This window comes from Kogia breviceps, chromosome 5, assembly GCF_026419965.1.
Source record: "Kogia breviceps isolate mKogBre1 chromosome 5, mKogBre1 haplotype 1, whole genome shotgun sequence".
NCBI classification, from domain to species: domain Eukaryota; kingdom Metazoa; phylum Chordata; class Mammalia; order Artiodactyla; family Physeteridae; genus Kogia; species Kogia breviceps.
The window spans coordinates 13,763,289-13,789,883 of record NC_081314.1 but is presented as its reverse complement, the minus strand read 5'-3'; the positions used below and the strand labels follow the sequence as shown (position 1 = coordinate 13,789,883).

The following is a 26,595-nucleotide window of genomic DNA, read 5'->3' as shown; positions in this document are numbered from 1 at the left end:
TTGGAAAAAAATAAGACAGTGTTCATATCATATATATGGTATGATAATGAAATTTCTGCTCTTTCAATCTTTGCAAGCTGCATAAAGTGGAAAGCAAAATTCTCTCCTAAAATAGAAGGTCATTTCTAGAGATGCTGAGCATATACTAAAAGAAGAGATAAAGAGTGTCATGTAGAGTTCCAGCCTCTTGATAAAAAGGGATACAGTGAGATAGGACTGGGGAAGAGGGCAGGGGTGTAGGAAACAGAGCTTGAGTTTCAGCCTAACCCCATGAGGCTGCAAAAAATGCCAAAAAATATTCACAGTGACTAACGCCTGAAGCCTCATAAAAATCAGCAGCGACTATGCAGCCACTGACAAACTCAGTCACTACTGGCAGAAGTGCCTTGAAGAACCTATATCTGTTTTTCCTTTAATTCTTTCTCCAAATGGTGATTCCCTTTATATATGGCATTATTGTTTGTAAACACTGCACTTTGTTCGTCAAATAAAGAGTTGTATCAATACAAAAAAAGCCCAAGGAGAGGCTTCCCTCGTGGCGCAGTGGTTGAGAATCCGCCTGCCGATGCAGGAGACACGGGTTCGTGCCCCGGTCCGGGAAGATCCCACGTGCCGCGGAGCGACTAAGCCCGTGAGCCATGGCCGCTGCGCCTGCGCGTCCGGAGCCTGTGCTCCGCAACCGGAGAGGCCACAACAGTGAGAGGCCCGCATACCGCAAAAAAAAAAAAAAAAAAGGCCCAAGGAGAGGAATATCATGTCAGTCTGTATTTTCCAATGCACCATACCCAGGCCTTTCAGCCCATGAAGACATACCCTGAAGTCAGCTTGCCCAAGTTGCAGGAAAAGGACCAAGCAAAGAGAAATAGCTTCTGAAATCCACCCAATAACCCCAGTGTGATACAGGACAGGATGCTCCTTTTCATTGATACTCCTCTGGAGCTGGTCCTCTGGAAGCAGGGAGTATCTGTCAGCCCACCTGCCACTACCCCCCAGATCCCACCCTCCCTCCTATCCTGTATGGTGAGATGTGGTGGGGAGACAGGGATTGTGACATAAGCAAATGGCCTGGAGCTGATCTATGTAAATTCCAGCCCACGAGCTTCCTAGCAGGGACACCGCCTGTGAAGGCCTCCCAACAGCCAACCTCTCGCAACCTCCAAGCTGACTGCCTCAGGCGGGGAAGGAGGGCCCCCTCCACGGGAGAACTGAAGGCAGGCCGCTGGTAGAGGAGGCGCCAGGAGCTCCAGGGAGCGGGTGGCAATCATGTAGGCGCCATGGAGACTGCCATGTGTGTCTGCTCTCCATGTTGTACATGGCAGAGGTGCTGTCCCCGCTTATGCTCCTGTCTGTGCTGCAAGTTCCTCTTCACCTCGGAGCGGAACTGCACCTGCTTCCCCTGCCCTTACAAGGACGGGCGCGACTGCCAGTGCTGTCACTGCACCTGCTCCGAGAGCCCCAACTGTCACTGGTGCTGCTGCTCCTGGGCCAATGACCCCGACTGTAAGTGCTGCTGCACTGCCAGCAGCAACCTCGAGTGCCACTACTACGAGAGCCGCTGCTGCCGCAATGCCACCATCACGTTCCGCAGGGGCCGCCTCCACAGCATCCGTACCGCGTAAGTGCCACGCATCCGACGCAGGCCACCGGGGCTCAGGAAAACTGGGGGGGGGGGGCTGCCAGCTGTGGGGACAGGGCAGGTCAGCAGCCCCGCCCCAATTCCACCTCTTTATCTGAGAAAGGGAGGCCAAGAACTTGGGAGCAACTAACTCTAGTTACAATGTGTCTTGGTACAAATATATTACATAGTCATTGTATGGTGAGAGTTGGTAACTAGACATCATGATGATCACTTTGAAATGTATAGAAATAGCAACTCACTATGTTGTGTAACAGGAACTAACATAGTGTCGTAGGTCAATTACTCTTCAAAAACAGACTCGGGCTTCCCTGGTGGCGCAGTGGTTGAGAATCCGCCTGCCGATGCAGGGGACTCGGGTTCGTGCCCCGGTCCGGGAAGATCCCACGTGCCGCGGAGCGGCTGGGCCCGTGAGCCGTGGCCGCTGCGCCTGCGCGTCCGGAGCCTGTGCTCTGCAACGGGAGAGGCCACAACAGTGAGAGGCCTGCGTACCACCAAAAAAAAAACAAGACTCATAGGAAAAAATCAGATGTGTGATTACCAGGGGCAGGGGGTAGGGGTGGGGCATTGGATGAGGGCAGCCCAAAGGTACAGACTTCCAGTCATGATAGATAGGTTACTAGGGATGTAATGTACAACAGGATATATATAGTGAACGCTGCTGTCAGTTACATATGAAAGTTAAGAGAATAAATCCTGAGTTCTTAGCACAAGAAAAATTTTTTTAATTTTTAATTTTGTTCTATTTCTTTAATTTTGTATCTGTATGAGATGATGGATGTTCACTAAACTTACTGTGATAATCACTGCATGGTATTTGTAAATCAAATCATTATGTTGTACACCTTAAACTTATACAGTGCTATATGTCAATTATATCTCAATAAAACTAGAAGAAAAAAGAGCTAAAAAATACTATAAAGTCTGTTTTGCACTTAACGTAACAGTAAAAATATATATTCAATGGTGCTCTTATTTTAAATATTTTTTGTGTTTCAAAATGTAGCAATAAAATTTACCTCAACTGCAAAAAAACACAGCAAAAACACTTTGTAGCAATTAAGTGTATGTACAGTGTCCTAAACAGTCACTAATCAGTATAGACCTGAGTTCCAAATCCAAGCTCCCCCAGCTGTGTGAGTGAGTGCTGAGCTCTCCTGAACCCCACCACTCCCACCTCTACAAAATACTAATAGCTAATACTTAGTGCGTAAGCAACTTGCAGGGAACCACGTGCATGACCCCAGGTAACCCCTACATCATGCCCATCACACCAGTGAAGAAACTGAGCATTTGAGAGGTTGAGTGGCCCCAGATCACACAACTAGTAAGATGCAGTCAGAATTTGAACCCAGAGTCTGTGTGCTTAAATTAAAATGCTGTCCTGCAAAATGGAGAGTATGGTACCTGCAATGATTCAGGGGGTTAATATTGCTTTGAAATCTGTTATGTGGTATAAAAATATAAATTGCTCTTCCTCCTCTGAACCCTTGATATCTGCAACACTCATTGGAAAAGTAGTAACTTCCACAGGCCGCTTTCGACCCCTATGGCCTGTGTAAGTACCCCAGGTGGCCATGAACCCCTGCCAGCCTCTCTTTGTTCCTACCCAGAAGTCATGGCACTGAGGGTCTCAATTTCTCACTTAGGGCATTAACCCTCTGTGTCAGGCACTGCATAGCCTCTTCCCGCCCTGACCAAGGCAGTCTCTTTATATCACACACGAGGGGCGTCTGGAGTAGCAGAGGCAGACTTCTTAGAGGGGAAAGACCAAAACTCAGCACTCTAAGGTGACAGCACTTGGAGAGGCGGAAAGATGGGAGGCAGGTTGAAAGCCTTTCAAGGCTGGAAAAACAATTCTGCGAGCAAAGGTTCAGTGAATTCAGGGAAAGAATATGATCTCTCTCACAGTTCAGCACTTTGTAGCTTTAATAAAAATTACTCTCAGCTCATGGACCTCGCGTGGTATTTGCATGAACAGAGAACCCAGGGGTTCTGGATGCAAGTGCAGAAAGTAACTCTCACACCCCTCTCTCCTCTCAGCTGCCCCATTTTCTGCACATCAGCAACGAAGAGGCACCAAGCCCATTTCAACAGGAGAAGGATGACACTGGTGCTTTGGAGATGCTTAGACCAGCAGCTCCCAAACCTTGTTTTGCATTAGAATCACCTAGGGATCTTTAAAAACGACTGATGCCTGGCCCCCCCCCCGAGACATTCTGATTTCATTGGCTTCAGGTATGTCCTGGGCGGCAGAATTTTAAAAAACTCTCCTGCCCCCAGGTGACGCTAAAGTGCAGAATGGCCTGGAGGGAATGAGAAGGGAAGCCAGGAGACTTGCCAGGTGATAATATGGGAACCCAAGTACAAGGGGAACAGGCCTAAGTTTGGGAGGAGGCCACCACTGTCCAGAGGAACAGAGGCCAGTTATCTCAACAAAAAGACAAGGCTTCTGGGCTTGGTGATGGTTTTGGCATGGAATCATGACCACTGAATGCCCAAGTCCAAGCCTGAGGCTTTCTGATGATGGTCAGAGACGCTATTGCAAGTGTCAGGGGGTTGGCGCTGGGTACACTGAGGCTTATCTTCCACCTGGCCTCTCTCCTGGTGTCTGGACCCCTGCCTCCCCTGTTTCTCATCACTGCTTCCTGCTCAGCATCTTCCTCATCCTGCCGTACTCTGATCTCATTCATCCGTCTTTGCCTTACTCATCTCTTTTTCTCACTTCCGTTTTCGCCTTCACCCCTCCCTCCCACCCTCCCTATCCCATCCCTCTAGGTGGTCACAAAGCACGGAGCTGATCTCCCTGTGCTATGCGGCTGCTTCCCACTAGCTATCTAATTTACATTTGGTAGTGTATATATGTCCCTGCCACTCTCTCACTTCATCACAGCTTACCCTTCCCCCTCCCCGTGTCCTCAAGTCCATTCTCTACATCTGCATCTTTATTCCTGTCCTGCCCCTAGGTTCTTCAGAACCTTTTTTTTTTTTTAGATTCCATACATATATTTTAGCATATGGTATTTGTTTTCCTCTTTCTGACTAACTTCACTCTGTATGACAGACTCTAGGTCTACATAAGTATGTTTTATACTTCCACCCCCATGGCTAATTCATTTATTTTCATAAACTGCTTTTGCCCTGATTGTAGCTTCTTAGAACATGCACTTGAATTCTTACAAGTATGCACTTACTTCATCCATAGTTCTTACAATATATGAAATCAGCCTCAGATATTAGACAAAGATTCAACACACACACACACACACACACACACCGTACAAGCACATACTTTTCATAGACTTGACCACTGTTTTCCCCTGCTGTGGACACGAGCTGGCTAGGAACAGAGGGGAGTCATTATAGTGGCCATTTATTGAATGCTTACGATGTCCAGGCAGTTAAGCACTTATCGTGGATTATCTCATGGAGACTTTCAAATCCTCATGAAGGAAGTAGTATTGTGAGCTTTGATTTACTGAGGATGAGAGAGGTGAAGAAACTTATCTCAAAAGTGCAACTCTAGGGCTTCCCCGGTGGCGCAGTGGTTGGGAGTCCGCCTGCCGATGCAGGGGACGCGGGTTCGTGCCCCGGTCCGGGAAGATCCCACATGCCGCGGAGCGGCTGGGCCCGTGAGCCATGGCCGCTGCGCCTGCGCGTCCGGAGCCTGTGCTCCGCAACGGGAGAGGCCACAACAGTGAGAGGCCCACGTACCACACACAAAAAAAAAAAAGTGCAACTCTAAAGCAGCGCATTTCACCACGTGCTTCCTGCCCCTAGCACCTAGCCCCTTAAGTCATAGTTGAGGTCTGGTAGTCAGAACACACGGGTCCTGGCTAGGAAACTAACCTCGCAGTGTCCTGGGAAGAACACTTTGCCCATCTTCTTCTGTGTTCCATCTCACACACAATAATAATAAGGATGTCAGTGCCCAGAGGAGACTGGATTTACTGGCCCAGTGCAACAACTGAGAGATACACCAGGAGCAAGTGTGAGGTGTCTCCATAAGAAGGCAGCACTAAGGTATTACAGGATTTAGGTTCATGTTAGGTGAGGACACAGGGGTAAATCTCCTATTCGGTATCTTAATAAATCTTGCCTAGAAGGTGGGAAGAACAGAGTTGAGCCTGATGCTGCAACTGGTGAAAAAGCAGCAGTCACTGTCCTTAACCAGGACAGGGGATGTTTGATCATTTTTGTGGTTTGGACAATGTTCTTGCTTTTGTCTGAGCTCAAACATGAAGAAGTGGTCTTGTTTCTGTTTTGCTCCATCACAGTCCCAGAATGGCCTTGTCTGCTGTGGGTGTTCTGTGATATTATCCAGGGCCAACAGAACCCCAAGACCCAGCTAACACGCCCCTCTGGACTGTTTTTCCTCTTGCTCAAAAAATAACAGGCAGCTGTAGAGCACTTACTGTGTTCCAGGGACCGCTCTGAGGCCACGCAGGTGTTCAATTCAATTTTAATTTTCTCAAGAGACTCTATCAGGTGAGTACTAATTTTATAACGAGGAGAGAGGCAGAGAGAGGTTAATTAACTTACCTGGCGTCGCCCAGCTAAAGGACGCTGGAGGCGGGTTTAGAACCCAGGCACCATCCCCCCGATCCCCCCCACCACCCCGGCACAGCCATGCCCCGGCACAGCCATGCCCCACCGCATCACACCACGAGGCGGCTCAGTGACAACCCGTTTCCTTCCGAGGTGGAGAAACGGAGCTCCCCTCCTGAGGTCCCGTGTTTGCTTCCCCTCGCAGCTCCAAGACGGCCCTGCGCTTCGGGAGCAGCAACACGCAGCTGGATGAGGCGAAGGTGCTGCCCGCAAACAGCAACCTGGTCAGCCACCTGTTGTGCCCCGTCTGCAGCCGGATGCGCCTGCACTCCTTCATGCTCCCCTGCCACCACAGCCTGTGCGAGAAGTGCCTGCGGCAGCTGCAGAAGCACTCCGAGGTCACCGAGAACTTCTTCATCCTCATCTGCCCCGTGTGCAGCCGCTCGCACTGCATGCCCTACAGCCACAAGATGCAGCTGCCCGAGAACTACCTGCGCGGACGCCTCACCAAGCGCTACATGCGGCAGCACAGCTACCTCAAGTGGCGCTTCGACCGCTCCAGCGGGCCTATCATCTGCCAGGTCTGCCGCAGCCAGCGCATCGCCTACAAGCGCTGCGTCACCTGCCGCCTCAACCTGTGCAACGAGTGCCTCAAGACCTTCCACTCGGACGTGACCATGCAGGACCACGTGTTCGTGGACACCAGCACCGAGGACCAGGACGAGAGGATCTGCATCCACCATCCGTCCAGCCGCATCACTGAGTACTGCCGGAACGACGACGCGCTGCTCTGCAGCTTCTGCAAGACTGCCTTACACAATGGCCACGACACCATCAGCCTCATCGATGCCTGCTCCGAGAGGGCTGCCGCGCTCTTCAGCGCCATCGCCAAGTTCAAAGCAGGTCCTGGTCCCCTTTTTTTCCCCCCACCACTCCTAGCTCCGACTGATGGGGAAGGTGATTTGGGAGGATCTGTTTAGAGAGAGCCTTACCTCCACCTGGTGGGGCAGTCCAAGCCCTGGGAGACACTGAGCCAGGCTGCAAGTACAGTGGCCTGGAATCCACATCTGGCAACTACCGCCAGCCACTTAACCTCCCTGTGCCTTGGTTTTCTCATCTATAAAATGGGGATAATGGTGTTACCCAATGCAAGTTCGTGTGCCTGGCACACGGCGAGGCCAAACAAACTGACAATAGGTTGGAGTTTGGAGCAGAGAAAGATTCATTGCAGGGTCAGGCAAGGAGACAGGTGGCTCCTGTCTCCCAAAACCCCAAGCCCTGGGAGGGGTTTCAGCAAATCACTTTTAAAAAGCAAGGTGAGGGAGGGGTCAGGTTGGTAGCGGCAAGCTTCTTGGTGTCTGTATCCTTTGTTCTTGCAGCTGTCCACATAGGTCAGGTCAGGATGTTCCTGCAAACCTCCAACAAGACAAATGACATTCTCTGTTCTGCAACTTTTTATCTCTATGTGAATGGACTTTTAAAGATGAGAGCCTTGAGAATAGGCTACCCTGTATATTTCAGGCTATAGGCAACATTCTTTTACAAAAAGTGCAGAGCCTGCAGGACTAAGCACGTGTTAACAAAGCACAAAGTTTAAAGCAAAAGGAACAGATCGAAAAGGATGTCAGATTTGTTCTTCCCTGAACAATTTGTTCTTCCCTCATTGGGAGGTTGTGAGGATTAAATGAGATACTCCAACTGAAGCATGCAAAAAACGATCTAGCACATAATAAGTACATAAAGATTCTATAATCTTGGTTATAATTTTCATGACCTTGGGCCTCATTTCCTCCTTTGGAGAACAAAGAGCTTGATCCTGTAGTATCCTGAAGTTCTGTGAGCCTTTCTAAGGTGTTTTGACCCTTAAGATGGATTTCTTCAGTATCTTCCCAATTTAAAGGGGAAAAGAATTAAGTCGATGCTGAGAGTTACCTCAGTTTTAAATTTCCCCTGAAGTTGCAAGCAGCACAGTAAATGAACTGGTAGCAAATACATAGTAATGGGAAAACCCAGAAATAGCCATTAATGTTCTAGACAACAGCTTGCTTTTCCTCTGCACGCCTGCTCATGCTTATTTTATGTTGACTACATATACTATAGTTATAGTTTCTATAAGGGAAACTGACTCAGGTTTTCGTGATGGAACCCAGTGCAGTGATATTTTACAGGGTTCAGCAAAGAGCCCAATAATTTCTGGGTGTATATCCACCAGGTTAGACATGAGGATCTCAGGGATCCTTTTAGGCTCTTTGCCCCTGGGAATAGCTTCCTTGAACAGAGGCCTACTTTACCGGGGCCTTTTAGAGGACTTATGTCTAATCCTCTCCATAATCCTACAGTACAGGCACTAATATTCCCCCCGAGGACAGACAACTGGGATTCCAAGAAGGAATTGGCACAAGTCCCCTAGTAAATGGCAGAGCCGGTGTCTCTGACTCCAAAGCCCGTCTCTCTGACTCCAAAGCCCATGTTAATTCCACAACATTCATTTGACAACCGATTCTGCTAAAGAGTGACCAGAATCTAAAGATAAAGAGATTGAAAAACAATGGGAACCACCACCACACCTGTAGTCTGTTTCCCTACGTGGTGGCCTAGAGTCAAGTGACCAGTGTGCTCCAGATCAACCCAGCCTCTCCCCTGTCAGAAATGTCAGTGTCCATACAAACAGGGCTGAACAGATTGACAAGGGGGCAGCTTTCCGCTGAGCTGCACAGGAAGGTCCCATTGGACATAGAAGTGGGTCAGAGACAGACTTTGCTAAATATGTCCTCCAGGACCTCTCACCAGCATGAATATTTCAGGAATACCTCGATTTCTCAATTGCTCCATGCCTAGAAACATTGTTTGTCAACTGACACTTATTCAATTTGGGAACAGCACCAGGGAAGCCCCTATATTAAAGAAAGCCTACAGGAGCCGTGTTGCCAGGCCAGTGGAAGCCCCCATTGGTTCCTAGAGGGTTTTCTTAAGGCGAGACCCATGGCCTGAGCTTGGCTGGATTCTTTATTAAGTACCCCAGGTGACTGTGATGTCACAGAGGACTGAGAAGGGCAACCAGAGCAATTAAGAACATAGGCTCTGGAGTTAGACAAAAAGAATTAGGGACAGGCCCTGGGTCCTTCTAGTTACTTGCTGTGTGACACTGGGCAGTCATTTAACCTCTCTGAGCCTTAGTGTCCTCATCTGTAAATGGAAACAATATCTTCCTCTTCTGAAGTTATAGGTAATGCATGATAATATATAGATATGATCCATATGTGTGATACATGATAATGTATGGATTGGATCTATATAAACGTTTAATACATAGTAGCTAGTTTTAAATATAGTGCCTGAAAGAGACCTTGCTTTGACTTTGTTCTAAGACCAGCTCTTGCAAAGCTGCCTTATTTGTAAGGGACATCTAGGGGTGAATAGTGCTTCTGGTCTCCTCTCTCTTTTCTCTTCTTCTGGTACTACCTCTTCCCCCTCATCTAAGACATTTTTATCCTACTTCTCCAGACTCAGCTCTAAGCAGCCTAACTAATCCCTAATAAAGCAAGGAATTTCCTAGTCAGATTTCTTTTAACACTGAGTAACTGCTGAAGAGTCAAAGGAATTAATGCATAACGTGGAATTTCAGGGGCCCTAAGTCACAGCAGGGCTTGCACGTGGAGAGGGCAGGGAACATTTCTCAGCACCACTGAAATCGCATCCTGACAGTCTCCTGTTCAGCCCCCATCTGTATTGCCTCCCCATCCCTTCTGGGCCAGTGTGAGGGAGGAGGTGAGCAGAGGAAATGGGGGCTTCAGAAAGTAGGCCAGAGAGCAACACTGCTGACGTTCACCCCAAAGATGTTAGAAACCAGGACAGAATGGCTTTCACTCTACCAACACCATTCTAGCACCTCTACGCATCCTAGTCACGGTGGTAACTGAGACAGCTGTGGTCCTGTTCTCACGGTCTGCCAGAACCCGAGGGTTTCTCTGACTGTGATGCATGTCTCTGTGCCACGACCCACAGAGTTCCAACTTACTGTGGACCCAGGGCTATGTTAAGAAACATGACTTGGTCACCCCCACTGCTGAGTAAAATTTGGAGAGGATTATAGCCCATCAAATCACTGCAGAGTCAGCCTTTCATTGGGAGGATCTTACCTCTAGAATAGGCCACAGAAGGTTAACATGTCTTGAAATCACTAGCTAATGCCTAGGACCCTATAAAGACCCTCTAAATCACTGCCTAATGCAGAAGACCCTATAAATGGCAACTGTGAAGTTGCCATTTCACAGACAGAGGTGGGCCACATGCTCATCCTGCCCCAGCATCCTCCACACTGCAGTATCGTTGGGTTTATGCGTGCCTGGATCATCAGTGGCCTCTCACACTCATATCTGTATCCCTAGAGCCTAGAAAAGCACGTGACATGGAACAGGTATCACATGTTTGTTGAATGACTGAGTGAACTTAAAATCCAAATGCCATGTGAGAGGCGGCAGGATAAACTCGGTTTTCCTTGAAGTGTAACAGCAGATGCTTTCTGGAAAGTAAGTGGGGAGTAAGCAAGAGAGGGAGCCCAGCTGAACCCAAGGGAGTCAAAGTCCCCAGCAGAGAAAAAGAACACGTCAAAGAGCAGCCACAGTGAAGGGGATCTTTGCTGATCTGCCACCATTGTCTAGGGCTGGGTTTTGGTGAATGAGGCAAGGGAGTATTTAGAAGTAGTCTTCAGAAATTTAGTTCTTTCTCCCACCCCTGCAAAAGCTTAAGCTTTCACACAGGGAAAATCCATCACTTTGTGACATCATCTCTTCTCAAGTCCAACTTGCTGCCAAGTGAAGTCTGGTGAAAACTAATATCAAAGGTGGCCTTGGACTCCCAACTTTAGACCCAAGGCTGCAGGGATTACTAGATAGAAGTATGCCAGGGAAGGATGGCTGTCATACCCAAGGGAAGTATTACACAAGGAGAAGGAGAGGGGTGTATGGAGAGAGGCCACATTCATTTTATAAACCTATGCTAGCATCTTTAAGCCCAGCAACAAGTGGTTTCCCTCCCTTTCCACCCACATCTTTGGAGCCCAAGTTAGTTTGCTCCAGTTTGCCACTGGCTTTGACAACTGGGGAAATGAAAAATGTAACTGAAGTAACTCACTTGGTTGTTTTGCAGTCCGATATGAAATTGATAATGACCTCATGGAATTCAACATTTTAAAAAACAGCTTTAAAGCTGACAAGGTGGTAAAGCGAAAAGAGATCAGAAATGGATTCCTCAAGCTGCGCAGCATTCTCCAGGAGAAAGAGAAAATCATCATGGAGCAGATAGAGAATCTGGAAGTGTCCAGGCAGCAGGAGATTGAAAAATATGTGTACATCACCACCATGAAAGTGAACGAAATGGATGGCCTGATCGCCTACTCCAAGGAAGCACTGAAGGAGACAGGCCAAGTGGCGTTCCTGCAGTCGGCCAAGATTCTGGTGGACCAGATCGAGGACGGCATCCAGAACACCTACAGGCCAGACCCACAGCTCCGGCTACACTCCTTGAACTGCATGCCTTTGGACTTTACTGAGCTCACCAATGCCATCCACAAACTCTTCCCCACAGGACCCAAGAAGGTGAGTTCTTCAGGGGACTCCCTGCCATCGCCCTATCCCCTGTACTCAGAAATGATGATTTCCAGGAAGGTCACTTTCAGCACCCACAGCTTAGGCAACCAGCAGATATACCAGCGAAGCTCCTCCTTATTGTCCTTTAATGCCCCCGGCTGTAAGAAGACCAAGAAGGGTCTGGAGGCCTATGGGCGAGCCCAGTCAGCTGCACCTGCCAAGCCCACAGACGGCTTCTACACTTACTGGAGTGCGGGGGTAGAAAACCAGCCTGTGCAGAACAGCAGCAGCTTCCACAACTGGTACTCGTTCAATGAAAGCTCCCTGAAGACTCCAGGCCCAATTGTTATCTACCAGACTCTGGTGTATCCGACAGCTGCCAAGGTAAGAAAGGCTCTGGGCCCTGTAGGGAAGATAGGAGGGTGTGGGCTATGGAATGGAGGGGATAGTCAGGAAAGGTTGCACTTACTTGTTTGACCTCTAGGGTCCGGTCACTCAGATCTGTTCCTCTAGACTCTTTGTGGTCAGTCCATTCAAAAGGGATAAGTTCCCGAAATCTTAAGTAGCCCAAGATTGTTTGAAACCAAACAATGTATTTAACTCATTGCCAGAAGTACATCTGAAAGCCCCAACTCCACTTCAAAGGCAGCTTCTCTATTGAAAGAGAACACAATTTGGGAAACAAAGTAATTTGAAGAGACTTCTTGGAGAGGGTAATATTTCCCAGAGGAAAACCTGTAGCAGTAGAGGGAGCACAGAAATTGGAATTAGAAAAGCAGGCTCCATTGTCTATCAGCTGTGATTCCTCTAAACTGCTACTTCTTCTAAAAAAAATATTCAGACTCTTCATGATTTGGAAAGATTAGAAGGATAATCCCCAATGGAATTCCAATTCTTATCTCCCAAGATTCAGCTTTTTGGGGAAGGGGGGTGTGGCATTGAAGGTGTGTGGATGTCTCACAGAGCTCTACAGCTGCCATCACCCAGCTTCAGGGGACATGACTCTTCTTTGACCTTCTAGGCCTAACATGAACAAATGGTACATCACTTAACATTCCTTTCAAATCCAGCTGAACCTAAACTGAATTGTTTATAGAATGTTTTATTAAAGTCCAGGGAGGAAAAAAGATATTCTATCAGAGCATATCTTGCCTCCTCTTGGGGTCCTACAGGGATATCTCCCAAGCCAACCCACTGCCTGCTTCCACGTGGCAGAGCCCATCTTTTGTCTCCATGATCTGAGAACACTCACAAAGACTTTTAGCATTCTTGAATCCTAAACTAGTGGTTCTCAAACATTAATATGCACCTGAGGATCTTGTTAAAACACAGATTCTGCTTCATTGGGTCTCAGTGGGGCCTGAGATTCTACGCTTCTAACAAACTTCCAGAAGTTGGCATTGCTGCTGGTCTGCAGACCACAATTTAGTATCAAGGGTCTAAAAACAAGAAAGTGAAAGCCAGACACTGACCAAGTCTTACTTTTCTATTTTCCTGAGACATTATAATCTATGTTTTGGCATTTATAATTGACCCCAAGAATGACCTTATGTTGCAAGATAGAACATATAGAACATATCCTCCCATGGGCTGTCAGACACAGCAAAAGTATCTCTGCCCTTCACATAGCAGATGCCCACAAAGGAGCAGCTGAACCTACATTTCCAAATGATCTTAGATCAGCAAAACCTGCAGTGTATGTGATATTATATCAGGGATGGCATTAGGTCTCATCTCATGCAACTCAGATCACTTGGGAGGTGGGCAGGATCTTGCTCTGCAGGGGAAGGACTGGTGATACCTGCTCTATACTTGGGCTTGGAGAACAGTCACCCTATGCCACCTGTAAATGGTCCCTTGATGAGCTCAAGAAAGGACCCTACACAGAAAAAATCCAGTCAAGTTATTGACTGTCAAGATGGGACATCTAAACCTACTGCCAAACAGTGGTATTTGATGTGAAAATATCATTGATCCTTATTTCAGGACCATGGGATGTAATTCACACAGGAATCATACTGCTCAGTAATGCAGGAGATGAAATCTGTGTTGGCATCTCTCTCAAGTGATGGTTGACTAACAGTGCTCTTTTGGAATGGGAAATATTCTTCAAGTTAGCCTTATACTTATCGCTCTGTACCCTAAAAATCCTAAAGAGTTTTTTCATAAAAACTCAACTTTATTTCTAGAACTCGTTCCCAAGGAAGTGATTAAAAATTCAATGAAGATTCATGCCCCAAAGTGTTCAATGCATCATTATTTATTAGAGTGTAAAATTAGAAACAACCTAAATGTTCAGCTATAGAAGGAGTAAATCACTTATAGGGCAATTATTAAAATGGTGCCTTGCTGAATTTTTAATGATATAGGAACATATATAAAATGTAATAAATGAAAGAAAGCAGGAATCAGAGCAATATAATCCAAATTATATATATTTGTGTGCTTGTGTATATTCCAAAATTGGAAGGAAATATAATGAATTATTAACTGAATTGTGGGATTAAAAGAGATGTTTATTTTCTTTCTTTCCTTATAATTTTTCTGTATTTTCCAGGTATGTATTTTAAATGAGTATGTTTTGATAATCAGAAAAGATGAGTTAATTTTTCTTAACAAGTCATGTAAATGTGCAGTTTGAAAAGTGTAAATTCATTAAAAAATTATAAACTAATTATACAAATTCATACAAATTTTAAAATTTATATACTTATGAGTAATTATAAATTAACTTTACACACAATAACATTTAAATTTATCAAAATTTAAATAAAGCATGCAATATCTGTTTAAAAATGCAATTATTATAAAATATTTATATGCCAGGCACAATCTGCTAATTGACACTTGTTAAAAAACCTCTTCCCAAGAGTTGACATTTTATGCTTTGAGTGAGAACATATATTCTCCATGACCTGGATAAGTCACTTCACCTCTTTGGGACTCTACTTCCTTGTGTATGAAATAGAGTTGAAATAGATACACTGTTCAACTTTAGTAGTCTGTGGTTCCATTGGAATTGCTGAATGTAAGCCTTCTGAGCCCCCACTGTAAAATGGGATAATGAAATCTCCCTCCTAGGGAACTGTGAGGACTAAACGAGGCAGGCAATGTCTGACACAGAATCTGATGCATAATATGTGTTCAATAAATGGTAGCCACTTTGGTTAGTGGTGTCAGGACAACAAGTTCACCTCCACATTGACAGGAACAGAAGCCAGAGGAGCATTCTTCTGTTCTTGAAATGCATTGCAAGCCACACGTCAGGATTCATCACGAAGCCTTTCAGGACTTTGCACAAGGTCTAATTCAAAGTCTTCAGCAGCTAGAGGGGATGAGTCAGCGTAAACTCACCCCAGAGAGTCCATGACACAGATCTTCATGGGAAAGAAAGCTGAATGGCGTGTGCTAGTACCCTACTGACATGTTCAATTCTTCCTAGGTTTACTGGACATGCCCAACAGAAGACGTGGACTCTTTTGAGATGGAATTCTATGAACTCATTAATTCCCCTCCTAACAATGTGCGGACAGAGCTCTGTGGACAAATTCGGGATATAATGCAGCAGAACCTGGAGCTGCACAACCTGACCCCCAACACCGAGTATCTGTTTAAAGTGAGAGCCATCAACGATAACGGTCCTGGGCAGTGGAGTGACATCTGCAAGGTACCATGCACTTTATTTCTCAGACGATGTTCTTCATCCATTCTGGATGCAGCTCTGTTAGGATTGATTGTGAGGTCAGGGAACCCACCATATGACCTCCCCCTCTACTCCCAGAAAACTCATTAACTCAGGGGCACAGAGAGGGCCCCTGGCCTCAACCAACTTTGCAAATGAGAATAGTCAGTTCGCTTTGATTCAGAAAACATTTGTGCCAGGTATTGTGTTAGTATGTAGAGTTCCGAGGAAAATAAGACGTAATTCTTGCCTTCAAGGAGCTCAGGGTCTAGCAAACAAATAATTGTGGGGTGAGAAGGACCAAAAAAAGTTAAGTATTAGCCTCAGTGGTGAATCAAAGCAAGGATAGGGTATCAGATTTAAGCAATATAAATTAAACTTATAATTAATATAAATTTAATTATAAATTTAAATTTATAATTATACACATGCAGTGAATAAATTTTTAGTGTTAGTATGTCTCATGCAGTATTTAGGATATACTTAATAATACTAAAAAATTTTACTTGTTGTTTATCTGAAAGTTAAGGAATAGCCAGCGAGTAAGCCAGGATGGACTCCAAATAAAGGGAGGGACAAGATTATTCCTATCTTTTTTGTGATGCAAGGTTGATTCTTCTTTATATCTCCAGGGGAAATACATTCATGGGTATAATTTTATTGATATTCAAAGGAGAAAGGGAAGAAAAATATCAAGACTGCCTAGAGCTATCTTACAGTACAGCCATGATGGTGTTCTTAGGAATCAGAGTAGATTAAGTCTTAATCAGAGATTCCTTAGAAGTAAAGAGAATAAATCCATTCATTTTGGCTATTGAAAAGCCGAGAGAGAAGGGAGTCTCATGAGACCACTTCCAGCCAGGACATACATCTGATACCCCCCAAAACTGGAAAGTCATCAGTTTCTCTCAATCTCTCAATCAATCTCTCTCTCTCCACTCCCTCCCTCTGTCTCTCCGACACTCCCTCCTTCCATCTCTGCTTCTCTCTAAATCTGCACCATTTTCAGCTAACCCATCGTTTCTCCTCCCCTGAATTCAGCTTGCATGTGGTTTTGCAGGTTCCTGGCCCATGCTCTGTGCGACCAACACGATCTGGCTAGCTTCACGCCCTTGGGCTCTGGTCACATGTTTGCAGAAGAGAATCTGATTGGTTGCTACCTCTGGTGATAAAGGGAAGCAGGAGGTAGGGTGGGGCAGGATTATGCTCTTGGTCATTATACCAGAAGCAAGTCTCCTGGAGCGGGCAGAGGGGGCTCTCTACTCCATCCCCATGCTCTGCTTCCGGAGCCCGGCACCCATGTGCATCCCCTCCCCCTCCACGGAGGTCAGACACTCACACGGGAAGGATGTGGGATGAGAAAGTCGCCTGCCTGCTCCTCCTGTTAGACCCCAGCCAGGTACCCTGTCTGTCAGTTGCCCCATGGACCAATTCTTGTTGATACTCTTCTCTCCAGAGCACAGAACACCCACAGTTGCTACCGTGTTTGACAGCAGGTCCTTTTGACTATGGATTTTTCATTCAATCTAATTCCATCTGCCTTCTCAATTTTTAAAAATTCCTCATGAAGGGCACACTCAGTGTTGTTACTAATTTTTTTTTACATGTATCTTAAGTCATTTTTAGATGCTAGGGACAAGGACTGGGGTGGAGAGACGGAAGTGTGTCAGCCTTTCTCAGGTAGATATTTTGTCATCACTCTTAAACTCTGAACCCCTTGAAAACAAAATTCACGTCTAATTCATCTTTCCTTTACCACAATGCTTTACCAGCACTGTGCACACAGCTTAATGGTTCTTAATGGTTATTGAATGAATACATGAGTGAAAATGTGACCAAACAAATGAATCTATGAACGAACATCTAAATAAATAAAATTTATAATTACAAAGTACCATAAGATGCCTGAGAGCTGTTAAGTGTTTTTTACCATCAATCAAGAAATAACAATCCCCCTGAAATTGTGCTTATGTGATGAATTTGCACTCCCTATAAGGGAAGGAAACTCATTCCAGTTTCTTTGCTTTTTAACACAATTTCATAATGAGCAGAGCACTACCTAATGAGGTTTTCTGGAAGCTTCATTTTTATCTGACTCACAGAGCTGCAATATAGATTTTTCCTTCAGAAGTAATTCTTCCTTCCTCTTTGTGATTATATTAGCATTCCAGGGGAAACTTGGCTTTCCTTCACATTTGTCATGATTTGCATAAGTAAAGGCTTCAATAGCAAATGAAAAGAAGATGGTGTGTTTGAATGACATTTATAAAGCTTCATAAAAGTAATGACTTTAGCTCCTTCCTATGAAATCGAAATATTTTTCCTTCAGCCTCACTTCTAAGCAGGTATTCCTGAAAGGTTTCACTTAAAATGCTGTAACAAGGCAGCAGAATCATTTCTTATCCAAAATGCAATATTTCCACCATACATCCTTCTGTAAAGGAAGTGAAATAACACCTTTTATATTTGATTTTCATAGTCTGTGGCTTGATTTTTTTTAGGGGATTTTATATGTAGTCTAATAGACAAAGCATGAAAATTAACTTTAATGCTTTTTAAAGGTCTCATTTATTGAAGGCTGACTCTGTGTCAGACACTGTATATTCATTATCACTGATTATCCCAACCGCTCGGAAGGCAGGGAGTTATTGCCTCCATTTTACAGATGAGGAAACTGAGGCTCAGAGAGGAAGAGTCTGGCCTCGTGTAACTCGAGGGAGTTGAGTGGGAACCTAGGCCTCATCCAAGGCAGGAGCTCTTCCTCCCCTGTACCAGAATCAGATAATTAGATGCAGCAAAGTCTAGTCAGAGTGGGCTCAGCCTTAGGGACCTGGCACCACACTCTGGGAGAATGTTGTCAGAGCCGCAGCCGTGAGAGCGGCACTTTTATTTTTCTTGCCAGGCAAGATCGTTCCTTGGGAAGATCTTTGGACTTGGGCAGGTGTACAAGGGTCCAAGCCTCCAGTCTGCTAGGCGGCAGGCTCAGCGAGGACAGGCATCGTGCTGGCCTTACTCACCTCTCTGGGCTCCCAGTCCCCAGCTGAGAGCTTCTAACGCCCCAGCGCCTTGTTGATATTTTTTGAAGGAATGGAGATGTGTTTTTAGGCAAATCACATACCCTGTGACCTCAGTTCCTCCTCCTGCTTTTCATCTAAACCTCAGTGTACCTGATGACCACGGCCCCCATTTTTGAAAACAGCCTCCTCACCCTGATCTCTCCCTCTGACTGCAAATCTCTGCTAACTTCCAGGAAGTCTTCCTATGAAATATCTAACGTTCCACATGCGCACTGGTTTCCCGTTGCTGCTGTAGCAAATTAGTAGCATACACAATACAATTTTACCTATTAACTTACAATTCCAGAGATCAGAAATCTAAGGTGTGAGCAGGGCTGTGTGCTTTCTGGTGGCTCTAGAGGAAAGTTCATTTCCTTGCCTTTTCCGGCTTCATGCAGCTACCCACATGCCTTGGCTCATGGCCTCTTCTTCCGTATCCAAAGCCAATAATGTTAGGCTGAGTCCTTCTCACACCATCATCTCTCTGGTCCGATTCTGCCTCCTCTTCGACTTTGAAGGACTCTTGGGATCATATTGGATCCACCTAATGATTCAGGATAATCTCCCTATCTTCAAGCCAGCTGACTAGCAACCTTAATGCCCCTTTGCCATGTAACATAAAATGTTCCCCGGTTCCTGGGATTAGGACATGGACTTGGGGGCCATTATTATGCCTACCACAATCTGATGTAAACCACATGTCCCAGGTTACATCAGACTTCGAAGTAAATATTCAGGGCCCAGAATAGTCACAAACTGGTACTGTTCTGGGTCTTTCCCTATAGCTCTTCAGGAAAGGCACCCACCCTTCCCCCACCCATCCTCTCAAATTCCGTCTCAGTCTATACTGGGTCCCACCCCCCAACAGTGCCTCACGTCTGCTCAAGAAGTGGTCCTGCCAGATGAACTGAGCATCTGCAGTACTGCTTCCTACCTGCTCAGGCCGCACTCAGGCTGGAGCTCCAGGGCTACAACTTTGTTCATTGTGTATGTCATGAAACAGCAAAAATCTTCAATTTTGATGTGATCAAAGTCATCGATTATTTTTTTCATGGTTTGACCTTCTGAAGTTTTGTTTTAAAAATCCTTAAAATGGAGAATTTCTGAAGATAGTGGAAGAGTAAGACATGGAGATCACCTTCCCACAAATACATCAGAAATACATCTACATGTGGAACAACTCCTACAGAACACCTAACGGAATGCTGGCAGAAGACCTCAGACCTCACAAAAGGCAAGAAACTCCCCCACGTACCTGGGAAGGGCAAAAGAAAAAACAGAAAAAAGAATAGGGATGGGGCTTCCTTGGTGGTGCAGTGGTTGAGAGTCCGCCTGCCGATGCAGGGGACACAGGTTCGTGCTGCGGTCCGGGAAGATCCCACATGCCGCCGAGCGGCTGGGCCCATGAGCCATGGCCACTGAGCCTGCGCGTCCGGAGCCTGTGCTCTGCAACGGGAGAGGCCACAACAGTGAGAGGTCCGCGTACCGCAAAAAAACAAACAAACAAACAAACAAAAGAAATAAGAAACAGCTCGAATAAACAACCTAACCTTGTACCTAAAGCAATTAGAGAAAGAAGAACAAAAAAACCCCAAAGGTAGCAGAAGGAAAGAAATCATAAAGATCAGATCAGAAATAAATAAAAAAGAAAAGAAGGAAATGATAGCAAAGATCAATAAAACTAAAAGCTGGTTCTTTGAGAAGATAAACAAAATTGATAAACCATTAGCAAGACTCATCAAGAAAAAAAGGGAGAAGACTCAAATCAATAGAATTAGAAATGAAAAAGGAGAAGTAACAACAGACACTGCAGAAATACAAAGGATCATGAGAGATTACTATAAGCAACTGTACGCCAATAAAATGGACAACCTGGAAGAAATGGACAAATTCTTAGAAATGCACAACCTTCTGAGACTGAACCAGGAAGAAATAGAAAATATGAACACACCAACCACAAGCACTGAAATGGAAACTGTGATTAAAAATCTTCCAACGAACAAAAGCCCAGGACCAGATGGCTTCACAGCGAATTCTATCAAACATTTAGAGAAGAACTAACACCTATCCTTCTCAAACTCTTCCAAAACATAGCAGAGGAAGGAACACTCCCAAATTCATTCTACGAAGCCACCATCACCCTGATACCAAAACCAGACAAAGATGTCACAAAGAAAGGAAATTACAGGCCAATATCACTGATGAACATAGATGCAAAAATCCTCAACAAAATACTAGCAAACAGAATCCAACAGCACATTAAAAGGATCATACACCCTGATCAAGTGGAGTTTATCCCAGGAATGCAAGGATTCTTCAGTATATGCAAATTAATCAATGTGATACACCATATTAACAAATTGAAGGAGAAAAACCATATGATCATATCAATAGATACAGAGAAAGCTTTCAACAAAATTCAAAACCCATTTATGATAAAAACCCTCCAGAAAGTAGGCAAAGAGGGAACTTACCTCTACATAATAAAAACCGTAGATGACAAAACCACAGCCAACATCGTTCTCAATGGTGAAAAACTGAAATTATTTCCTCTAAGATCAGGAACAAGACAAGGTTGTCCACTCTCACCACTATTATTCAACATAGTTTTGGAAGTTTTAGCCACCACAATCAGAGAAGAAAAAGAAATACAAGGAATCCAAATCAGAAAAGAAGTAAAGCTGTCACTGTTTGCAGATGACATGATACTGTACATAGAGAATCCTAAATATGCTACCAGAAAACTACTAGAGCTAATCAATGAATTTGGTAAAGTTTCAGGATACAAAGTTAATGCACAGAAATCTCTAGCATTCCTATACACTAATGATGAAAAATCTGAAAATGAAATTAAGAAAACACTCCCATTTACCATTGCAACAAAAAGAATAAAATATCTAGGAATAAACCTACCTAAGGAGACAAAAAACCTGTATGCAGAAAATTATAAGACACTGATGAAAGAAATTAAAGATGGTACAAATAGTTTGAGAGATAAACCATGTTCTTGGCTTGGAAGAATCAACATTGTGAAAATGACTCCACTACCCAAAGCAATCTACAGATTCAGTTCAATACCTATCAAACTACACCAGCATTTTTCACAGAACTAAAACAAAAAATCTCACAATTTGTATGGAAACACAAAAGATCACAAATAGCCAAAGCAACCTTGAGGAAGAAAAACGCAGCTAGAGGAATCAGGCTCCCTGACTTCAGACTATACTACAAAGCTACAGTAATCAAGACAGTATTGTACTGGCACAAAAACAGAAATATAGATCAATGGAATCGGGTAGAAAGCCCAGAGATAAACCCACGCACATATGGTCACCTTATCTTTGTTAAATGAGTCAAGAATATACAGTGGAGAAAAGACAGCCTCTTCAATAAGTGGTGCTGGGAAAACTGGACAGCTACATGTAAAAGAATGAAATTAGAACACTCCCTAACACCATACACAAAAATAAACTCAAAATGGATTAAAGACCTAACTGTAAGGCCAGACACTATTAAACTCACAGAGGAAAACATAGACAGAACACTCCATGACATAAATCACAGCAAGATCCTTTTTGACCCACCTCCTACAGAAATGGAAATAAAAACAAAAATAAACAAATGGGACCTAATGAACCTTAACAGCTTTTGCATGGCAAAGGAAACCATAAACATGATGAAAGACAGCCCTCAGAATGGGAGAGAATATTTGCAAATGAAGCAACTGACAAAGGATAATCTCCAAAATATACAAGCAGTCATGCAGCTCAATATCAAAAAAAAACAAATCCAAAAATGGCAGAAGACCTAAATAGACATTTCTCCAATGAAGACATACAGATGGCCTAGAAGCACATGAAAGGATGCTCAACATCACTAATTATTAGAGAAATGCAAATCAAAACTACAATGAGTAGTTGTAGTTAGTCAGAATGGCCATCATCAAAAAATCTACAAACAGTAAATGCTGGAGAGGGTGTGGAGAAAAGGGAACCCTCTTGCACTGTTGGTGGGAATGTTAATTGGTACAGCCACTATGGGGAACAATACGGAGGTTCCTTAAAAAACTACAAATAGAACTACCATATGACCCAGCAATCCCACTACTGGGCATATACCCTGAGAAAACCATAATTCAAAGAGTCATGTACCACAATGTTCATTGCAGCTCTATTTACAATAGCCAGGACATGGAAGCAACCTAAGTGACCATAGACAGATGATTAGATAAAGAAGGTGTGGCACATATATACAATGCAATATTACTCAGCCATAAAAAGAAAGGAAATTGAGTTATTTGTAGTGAGGTGGATGGACCTAGAGTCTGTCATACAGAGTGAAGTAAGTCAGAAAGAGAAAAACAAATACCATATGCTAACACATATATTTGGAATCTAAAAATTTTAAAAAAAATTAAATCGTCATGAAGAACCTAGGGGCAAGACAGGAATAAAGATGTAGACCTACTAGAGAATGAACTTGAGGATATAGGGAGGGGGAAGGGTAAGCTGGGACAAAGTGAGAGAGTGGCATGGACATATATACACTACCAAATGTAAAATAGATAGCTAGTGGGAAACAGCCACATAGCACAGGGAGATCAGCTCGGTGCTTTGTGACCACCTAGAGGGGTGGAATAGGGAGGGTGGGAGGGAGGGAGACACAAGAGAGAAGAGATATGGGGATATATGTATATGTATAACTGATTCACTTTGTTATGCAGCGGAAACTAACACACCATTGTAAAGCAATTATACTGCAATAAAGATGTTAAAAAATAAATAAGAAAAATAAATCCTTAAAATGGCTTAGATCACAAAAGTAATCTTCCACATATTCTTTTATTAATTCTAGTTTCACCTTTCAAATTTAGGACTTTAATCCATCCATAGTTCACCTTTGCATGTAGTACTAGGTAGAGATGTACATTTTTGGCCATCTAGTGGGCCAGTTTTCCCAATACCATCTACCTAGCATGTCATCTCCATTAGAACACAATAAAGGTGCCACTTTAATCTTGTATTAAATTGCCATATATTTAGGGTTGTGTCTCTGAGCTCTCTATTGTATTCCATTGGTCAATTTGACTGTTCTTATATTAATACCACACTAGTTTTATTGTTGTTTAACCTCAGCTTTATGCTACGTCTAAATGAACTGCTAAGGTAAACCTGCCTGTTACCCTTCCTTCTTTTTCAAGGTTTACATGGCTAATTATAGAAGTGGATTCCTTCATATGAATTTTGTAAAATTTTTCAAGTAAATTGAATTCCTTTAAAAAATCCAGATAGAATTTGATTGAGAAGGCATTGGGTCTCTAATATGGAGACAATGTTTTTGTAATATGTTTGATTTTTATTCAAATCATCTTCTATATGCTCTACTAGGGCTTTAAAATTCTTCCCATAAAGGTACTATATATTCCTAGTTAAACCAGATATTTTACAGATTTATTTGATATTATTAATGTTATTTTTATATCTGATTATACTTTCTAATGTACTGCTGATTTAGAATAAAAACTACTGTGTTTATAGGATAATCTTGATTTGAGCAATATCAATAATATCTCATTATTCTGAGATTCTCTCTGTTGATTCTGCTTGTTTTTCCAGGCATATGATCCTATCGTCTATAAATAATGATAGTTTTATCTCTTTCCTTACAATTCTTGAACCTCTATTTCTTTTTCTTTCCTTATAGCTTTGGCCAGGGCTATTGGTCCTACAGAAAATGGTGGCTGTGAGAATTAATATCCTTGTCTTATTCCTGATCTTAATGTTTCTCCATTGAGCTATGATGATTTTTGATTTAGTTTTTTTAACAGTGTTCTGACTTTTTATTTTTTATAAAAGCTTTATTAAAATAGAATTCACATACTAAGAAATTCACTCTTTTGAATGTACAATTCAGTGGTAATTTTTTACATATAATCTTTATTAAGTCAAGGAAAATTCTTTCTACTTCTAAATTTCTGAGAGCTTATGCAACTTTGTGAATTTTTTGTATTATCTGAGATTATCATATGATTTTTCTCCTTTAGGCATTAATGAAATGCATTACATTGATTTTTCTGATGTTAAACTCTACTTGCATTCATGGACTATAAACCCTATGTGATCATGATGCATTATTTTTTTAATATACTTGGTTTTAGTTAGCTCACATTTTGTTTTGGAGTACTGCATCTCTCATCATTCGTGAACCAGACCTATAATATTTTGCTTATATTTCTTTTGTCTGGTTCTGGAGTCAATATTTTACTAGCTTGAAAAATGAATAGGAAACTATTGCTCTTTTTCTATTTTCTAGAACAACTCTTTCTTAAAAGTTTGGTAGAATTCATTTGGAAAACCATCTGAGCCTTTTAGGCAGGGGAGGGAATGTCAACTACATTTTAATTTCTTTAGTATCTCAAGTTCTGTTCTCTGTTTCTTCTGTCCTGTTTCATCTGATCCTCTGATTCACAGGCACACCTCATTCCCCACTGCCCCATTCACATGTCACACTCAAGTCTTTATCTCTGGAGATACTGGCTGTACTTTAAGGCAGAACTTAAATTCCCTATTTTATGAGTCAATTCCCAACCCACCATGACACTGTTATTCCTTCCTCATTGCCCCCTGATAGCTCTGTGTGTGTATCTTACACATTTATATCACCCTTATCAGGATTATCTCTATGTGTTATCTCCGTTTTTATCCAGCAATGAATAATCTAACATCATAGGTATAACATAATCTTTATCTTGCATGAAGCCCTGTTTTCTCTAAAACTAAAAGTAAATTTTGTAAAACTAGAGAGCATAATAATAATAGTGTCTATTTTTTGCCCTTTCCCTTTGAATACAAACATAAAAGCCTTTGTATATACTTTGTACAAACATTGCTCTTCCTCATCCAAACTGCACCCCTAGCCCCATCTGCCCCATGAATCCTGATTGATCCTGTGGGCTGTCTCTCATACCTGGATCTTGACCTCACTCCCTAAATGCCCTCTCAGTAAATGTGTATTAGGAAGGAATAGGAGTGCTGCCAGACCAGGGTTGTGGAGAAGTCCACCACCTTCAAGGTAAGGCACGGCGGAGCTCCACATCTAAGCTGAGTTGGTGAGACTTCTAGGAGGGTTCTGCTACCCATTGTAAGCTGCCTTTTCTAGGGATCACACTATTCACTGTGATCAGAGATGGTATGATGCTTCAAAGAGAAACAGTTGGCAGATGTACAAATTATGGTTCTATTCACCTTTCATTCACTTTTCTAAGAAACTTCTCTGTACCATAACCACTGTTGGGATTGGAGATGAAAGACTGTCATTTCCTCCACACCCCGTTTAAGGTGCTCACAGTCTGGTAAGAAAATTAATTAAACACCCTCACTGAAATTTACAAATGATAAGAGCTGTGACAGAAGCAATTTCCAGGGACTGGGGGAGGATCCCGGGGGGCTAATCTCTGGTGAAGCCCCCCTGAGGTCACAATCACAACACAGTAATCAGCAGTCAGTCCTTGAACTGCCTTAAAGAAGTGGGACCTTGTCTGTGCAATCCTAACCCCAGCACATATTAGCTGCGGGACTTCAGGAAAGCTACCTAGTTCTTCTGAGCCTTAGTGTTGTTTTTTTTTTTTTTTTTTGCGGTACGCGGGCCTCTCACCGCTGTGGCCTCTCCCGTTGCAGAGCACAGGCTCCGGATGTGCAGGCTCAGCGGCCATGGCTCACGGGCCCAGCCGCTCCGCGGCACGTGGGATCTTCCCGGACCGGGACACGAACCCGCGTCCCCTGCATCGGCAGGTGGACTCTCAACCACTGCGCCACCAGGGAAGCCCAAGCCTTAGTTTTTTCATTTGCAAAATGGGGTCAATGGCACCGGCCTCTGGTTGTCGACATGAGGAGCTAATGCTGTGATGTGTGTAGCGCCTGGCCCGCAGCTGGGGCCGGGCTCCTGGGAGCTGCTGTTTCCCTCGTGGCTGTTGCCATGGCTCTCTGCTTCTGATTGCAGGTGGTAACACCAGATGGGCGTGGGAAGAACCGAGCTAAGTGGGGCCTGCTGAAGAATATCCAGACTGCCCTCCAGAAACGCTTCTGA

The 26,595-nt window shown here is 43.9% G+C and overlaps 1 protein-coding gene across 1 annotated transcript; it reads left to right on the top strand.

The window, feature by feature from the left end:
• Positions 1 to 1,274: 1,274 nt before the first annotated feature.
• TRIM42 (tripartite motif containing 42) lies at positions 1,275 to 26,595 on the top strand. Its single transcript, XM_059064243.1, has 5 exons — positions 1,275 to 1,615; positions 6,390 to 7,087; positions 11,333 to 12,156; positions 15,215 to 15,439; positions 26,509 to 26,595. Exons 1-5 carry the CDS (start codon positions 1,275 to 1,277, stop codon positions 26,593 to 26,595), a joined length of 2,175 nt encoding a protein of 724 aa, XP_058920226.1.

Bases quoted from the DNA above. Each gene is read 5' to 3' on its own strand.
- TRIM42 (XM_059064243.1), top strand. From the start codon at position 1,275: ATGGAGACTGCCATGTGTGTCTGCTCTCCATGTTGTACATGGCAGAGG. The intron at 7,088-11,332 runs GTCCTGGTCCCC...GTTGTTTTGCAG, and splicing joins CATCGCCAAGTTCAAAGCAG to TCCGATATGAAATTGATAAT. The intron at 12,157-15,214 runs GTAAGAAAGGCT...AATTCTTCCTAG, and splicing joins TGTATCCGACAGCTGCCAAG to GTTTACTGGACATGCCCAAC.